The sequence below is a fragment of the Apaloderma vittatum genome, unplaced genomic scaffold (assembly GCF_000703405.1).
Source record: "Apaloderma vittatum isolate BGI_N311 unplaced genomic scaffold, ASM70340v1 scaffold39722, whole genome shotgun sequence".
Taxonomy (NCBI): domain Eukaryota; kingdom Metazoa; phylum Chordata; class Aves; order Trogoniformes; family Trogonidae; genus Apaloderma; species Apaloderma vittatum.
The window spans coordinates 402-5,577 of NW_009704783.1; the positions used below are offsets into that span (position 1 = coordinate 402).

The 5,176-nt window shown below is 51.4% G+C and overlaps 1 protein-coding gene across 1 annotated transcript; it reads right to left on the reverse strand.

Moving 5' to 3' along the window:
* Window positions 1-1,546: 1,546 nt before the first annotated feature.
* Window positions 1,547-5,020, reverse strand: LRRC73 (leucine rich repeat containing 73; the record flags this gene model as incomplete). Its single annotated transcript, XM_009865162.1, has 4 exons — window positions 4,866-5,020; window positions 3,739-3,861; window positions 2,411-2,511; window positions 1,547-1,750 (listed from the first exon to the last, which is right to left on the reverse strand). Coding segments are annotated over exons 1-4 (492 nt in total), but the record flags the coding sequence as incomplete, so codon positions are not given.
* Between the last annotated feature and the right edge of the window lie 156 nt (window positions 5,021-5,176).

The following is a 5,176-nucleotide window of genomic DNA, read 5'->3' on the forward strand; positions in this document are numbered from 1 at the left end:
GAGAGTACGGGGCTGTGCTCCAGATCCAGTGGTGAAGATGAGGAATTAGAGCTCTGCAGGGCGGGAAGCAAACTGCTGAGAGGATTGTAAGATTAAGGAGTAACTAGGTCTACTCTGGCTACGCAGTCAAACAGAACTGATGTTTGGCAGGGGGGGAGGAAGGCAGAGATCAGCAAGGTGGGGATCTGCCTTTGTTACCTTGGCTGTCAAGAGGAACATCATCTCTGAACCCTCCTCACACACACACACACACACTTGCAGGTTTGCAGGTGATGTGGTGCTGAGCCTGCATGCCCTCAGCCAGCCCCGCGCAGACCTTTAAATCTGTGCTCACCGAGCATCTTTTCAGCTATAGAGACAGCACCCAGGTAGGAAGGGCTGGCAGGCCAGAAGGCAACCAAATACATTTAGAGGGATGGTGTTGCCTTCACAAAAGCAGGGAACACAGCAGGTGAGCAGCCATTTACGGCAGCAGAGGCCTGGAAATCCCGTCTTTGTGCGCCGCATGAATGGAGGGTTTGTGCAGGCCTCCCCTGCCGGCCTCGGGAAGGTGAGGGCAGCTTGATGGCACACAGTGCCAGCCAGGAACGCCGCAACTCTCCCCATGCCAAATGAATCAGCTGCAAGGAGGATGGGCATGCATAGCAAGTAAGAAACACAGCAGGCAGTTTCCCATCCAGAAGCCTTTTAAAAACAGGAAAAAAAAAAACCCAACCAGTTTTTTCCTGCATGTGAGGAATGAGATCTTTAGTGCCCGTGTGCTTCAGATCCGGAGTCCTACACATTTGAAAGTGCTGCGTGGGATCTCTATTTTAGGGATCAATTTCTGGCAACTGGATCCAAAACTTGGCCAGAGCTGTCAGTAAAGGACTTTTATAGCTCTAATAAATGAGGATCCAGATGTTCTGAAGCCCAGGGAGGCGTTGTGCTTGTCTGCTGTGAGTCTGATAGGAGAACTGGGAGCATGGAAGGACAACTAAAGGTAAAAAAAACCCCACAACCAAACACCAGACCAGCAGGATCACAAGGTAGGCATGACAACATACAATATTATATACAAAGTATATATGACAGGCTATTGTTATCTCTGTAATGTATTTGTCACAAGCAACAGCCACCCTGTGGCACCTGGCTAACCCTTGACATGTTTGGGATGCAGAGATAGGAACAGCTGATGCCGTGCAAATTGCAGGGAGATTTTGGAAGCAGTGAGGAATAACACCAGTTTTGGCTAGGATATCTGGCAAAAGCCCCTGAGATCTTTAATGTTCCTGCCCTTGAGTTTTAAGACTTTGCACAAAAATTTCGCTCCTGCAGCATAAGTGAAAATGCCTCTGAGGTACCATTTCCACTCTTTGCAGCAGCTGCATTGACCTTGGAGGTTGCCCAACATTATTTAACGTGAAGGTCGTGCCTGGAGGCTGTCTGGATTCCAGTTCACAGGAAGACTGGACAGATCCCATTCACCAACCCCACCACGAGAGACCAGTGGCCCTGGAAACACCCCAGAGATCCCAATTCCTGCCCGTCTGCCCCTGCCCGCAGCCCAGGTCCCAGAGGTCTTACTGTTCTGGCAGATCCAGGGGCTCTTCTCCCTGGCTGTGACTTCACGAGCTTCCATCTCCTCCTCTTCCTCACCCTCTGAGAGCAGGTCAGAGATCTGCTGCTGCAGCTCAGGACTAATGTTGTTCTCCGCGAGGATGAGCGTCCGTAGGGCTGTGGGGTAATTCTCTACCATGTCCAGCAAGGTCTGGGTGGAGAGCAAGATAAACAGGCTGACAAGCAGCACAAACAGCAGCTAGGCTGTGCAGAAAGAGCTTCAGCACTCCACCTCCCTGCAGGTTCCAACCACCTCATCTTACCTCTACCTTCCCTTGGCCTTGACCTCCCTTTGCTTCTTGAGAGCCTGAGGACTTATCCTTCTGTAGGAAGAGCTGAGCCTGTTTTTCTTGGCTCTATCTAGAGGAAGTGACTGTTCTACACCTTGTTGCTGCCACATATCCAGGCTTATCCTCTTCTACCACTGGAAGCAGGGGCTCTGAGAGGAGAGCCCGTGCTACCAGGCCATGGCTCCTATCTGTCTAGAGAGCTTTAGCTCTGATCCTCAGTCATGGGTCCAACTCCACGCTTCTTCCAAGAAAACCAAATTACAAATAGAGTTGCATGTTTCTCCCTGCACGGGAGATCCAGGTGCCCGAGGTGAGAACTGGGGCTTACGAGCTACTCCTGTGGCTGAATACAATGGGCCAGGGAAAAGCAACAGCATCCCTGAGCACAGGGAGAGAAGGGGGTGCATGTGGACTCAGGGAGGAGAATGGAAGGAGGTACAGGTCGTAGGGCCTCTATAGATGGCCAAGGCCTATGCCCTTGAAATGACAGTGATGCTGCAGAGTAACTGTAACTCTCATACCAGGGCAGACTGGTTGGTAAGTCCTGTTCCCTCCAAGTCCAGAACTTCGAGAGTTCGACTGGAGGCCACAGCGACGGCGAGCATCCCTGCTACCTGGTCACCTGCGGGAGAAGCAAACCAGGCTGTGAGCAGTGCCTGCCCTCCCTCATCTAATAACACATGTCCTCATGAGCCCAGGGCTGTCGTAGAAACATTCTCTAAGTATTTCTGCTGTCAGACAAATCTCAGTTACCTTGAGGGAAAACCCCTAACCTGTTAATTGAGAAGAGACAAGGTAAAAGTGCACCATTTTGTGGTTACAGGAGCAGTCACTGATTATCAGGGAAAATGTGAAGGAACACAGCAAAATTGGTTTTATTCCCCAAGGAAGCCTATCTTCCAAAATCTCCTTCCTACTCAAGGATGTGAAGGTCTTTAACAGTCCTTGTAAGCCATTCCAGATGCAGAATAAGGAGCTGAAGACCTCAGTCTAAGGGGAGGCTGGAGCCTGACAGAGGGCCCTGCACCAGCTGACAGCCAGCCTCTCTGGAAAGGGGACAGACATTTTTGGGAAACAGCAGGACCAGGAGCATTAGAAACTGATGCTGGTGAAGAGCCAAGACTCTAAAGTATTCTCCTGATACTCCTTGTCAGGTGCCAAGATACAATACAACTGTGACACCTTCTCTTGAGAAAAAAAAAAAAAGACAAACCAAAAAACAACAAAAACCAGATTGCTGGCAGGCAGCACAGTGGGGCCTTTCCCACCCAACAGGAGGCACCTGGTCAGACTGACAGGACCTGGAAGGAGGCTCTAATACCAGACTGGGTAAAGAGAAGAGATTAGGGAGGCATGGCCTGGTCTCCTCTTCACCACCTTGCAGCAGAGCTGGAGAGTTGGTTTCCATGGCAACGGGTGCCAGTCTCTCCTCCTCCTCCCTGCACCAGCAGGAAGATGAAGAGGGGAGCGCAGGGACATACTGTATGTGCCAAGGCAAGCATTGGCACCCAGGGCCTCAGGAACAGAGGAGACATGGGGGGTCAAACATGACAACAAAGGCAGTGGAGCAAATAAGGCACAACCTCCTTTCTGAACCTACCCACAGGGCACGTTGCCACCTCACACAAGCAAAAGCAGCAAGACTGGCCCTACAGCCAAAGGGACCTGGCAGGGTGAACTCGCTGCTGGGGATCGGAAGGCACCTGCAGAAGAAATTGCCCCAACCTACTGGTGATGCTCTACTGCCTTTCTAGAGTTTCGTCCGCAGTCACCCACCCACAGAAATTGCACTTACGCTGAAAGGCAGGAGTATGTCTCCTGGTCCTCCTCCCCAGGCCCCCCAGCTTACCTAGCGGGTTGTAGTCCAGGTTCAGCACGCGGAGCTGTGAGCTGTGAGCCACGGCAATGGCCAGGCGTCCCCAGCCTTTGCTTGTGACACCTGGGTTGGCGCTCAGTGTTAGCTCTTTGAGGCCTGGAAAAGAAAGAGAAGCTAAACCAGAGCCTTAGGGTCACCAAAGCAGTCTCAGGTGAACTAGTTCAGCTAACCAGAACAGCTTTAAGTTGTGTCTCCTGTACTCTAATGGACCAAAGGGTTGGCTTTGCTCTGACAGCTGTCACCACGTTTCACTGATCAGTGAAACACTTCACTGCCTTCAGCAGCAGACCTTCATTTGCCCATGCTGTGATTGCCCCATTTCTCTGCTCTCCCAGCCTGTGTCCTGCTTACTCTAAATAGCAAACACAATGGAAACAAGTAAGGGGTGCGCAAGGTGACTGGAGGAGGTGGCACAAGGTGATAGGTTGAAGAGAGCACAATGAGGACAGTAGGCTCTGAAGCCTGCACCTGGGAGGGGTGGCCAGCAGAGATAACAGCACTGAGCACACAGAGGAGAAAGTGCTGGGAAGAGGTGGAAAGCACTTTGAGAGTCAGGAGAGAGGAGTGGTGTTATCTCAGCGCACGCCAGCTTTCAACTTAACTGGACCATTGGCCTCTGACCATCAAAGATCATCCCCTGCAAAGATCTGAGGCTTGGCACTAAGGCTATGACCATGCAACTACACACTCACATGTCCTCACAAGCAGGGACAATTCCCAGGCACTGACAACAAATCCAAGTGCTGAGGTCAGTGCACACTGTATATTTATCTATGGTCATTATAAACTCGCAAATGCAAAAATAATAAATTCAAAGTCCACGCTGTCGCCTCCTGCAGTTTCAAGTACTCTTGTCATGTACCAGAAGGAACTTGTTGGTCCCTGAGCACCAAGCTGCCAGCAGGACAGATCCATAGCAGAAAGCCCATGCCTGCCCAATGGAACCGCTCCTCTATTGCTTAGCTTTTCTGCTTTACTTAAGTTGGGGAAAAAAATTTCTCAGCCCTGGCAAAGTATAGAGCCTGCCTCCTCCAGGGATGAGGATTTACTGCTGCATGCATCTGTTCTACATGAAAGCTCCACCAGCCCCTGGTGCTTACCGGACTTGGCCCCGTCAGGCGGCAGAAGCCCACAGATAAGGTTGATGCCTTCATCACCCAGCATGCAGTCTCCTAGATCCAGAGCCACCAGCGAGGGGTGGATGGAGAGAGCAGGGTTGAGGAGGGCCAAGCCTGCATCTGTCAGGGGACTCCCATGGAGGCTGTGCAGGTAAAAGGGAAAATTACGATGGAGCTTTCTTCCTGGGGGCTAACTAACCTGATGGTGAGGAGGAAGCAGACAAAATGAGGAGGATGACAAATCCTAACCCCAGGTGTGGAAAAAGCCCTGGGAAGGCTCTGCCGCGAGGGTC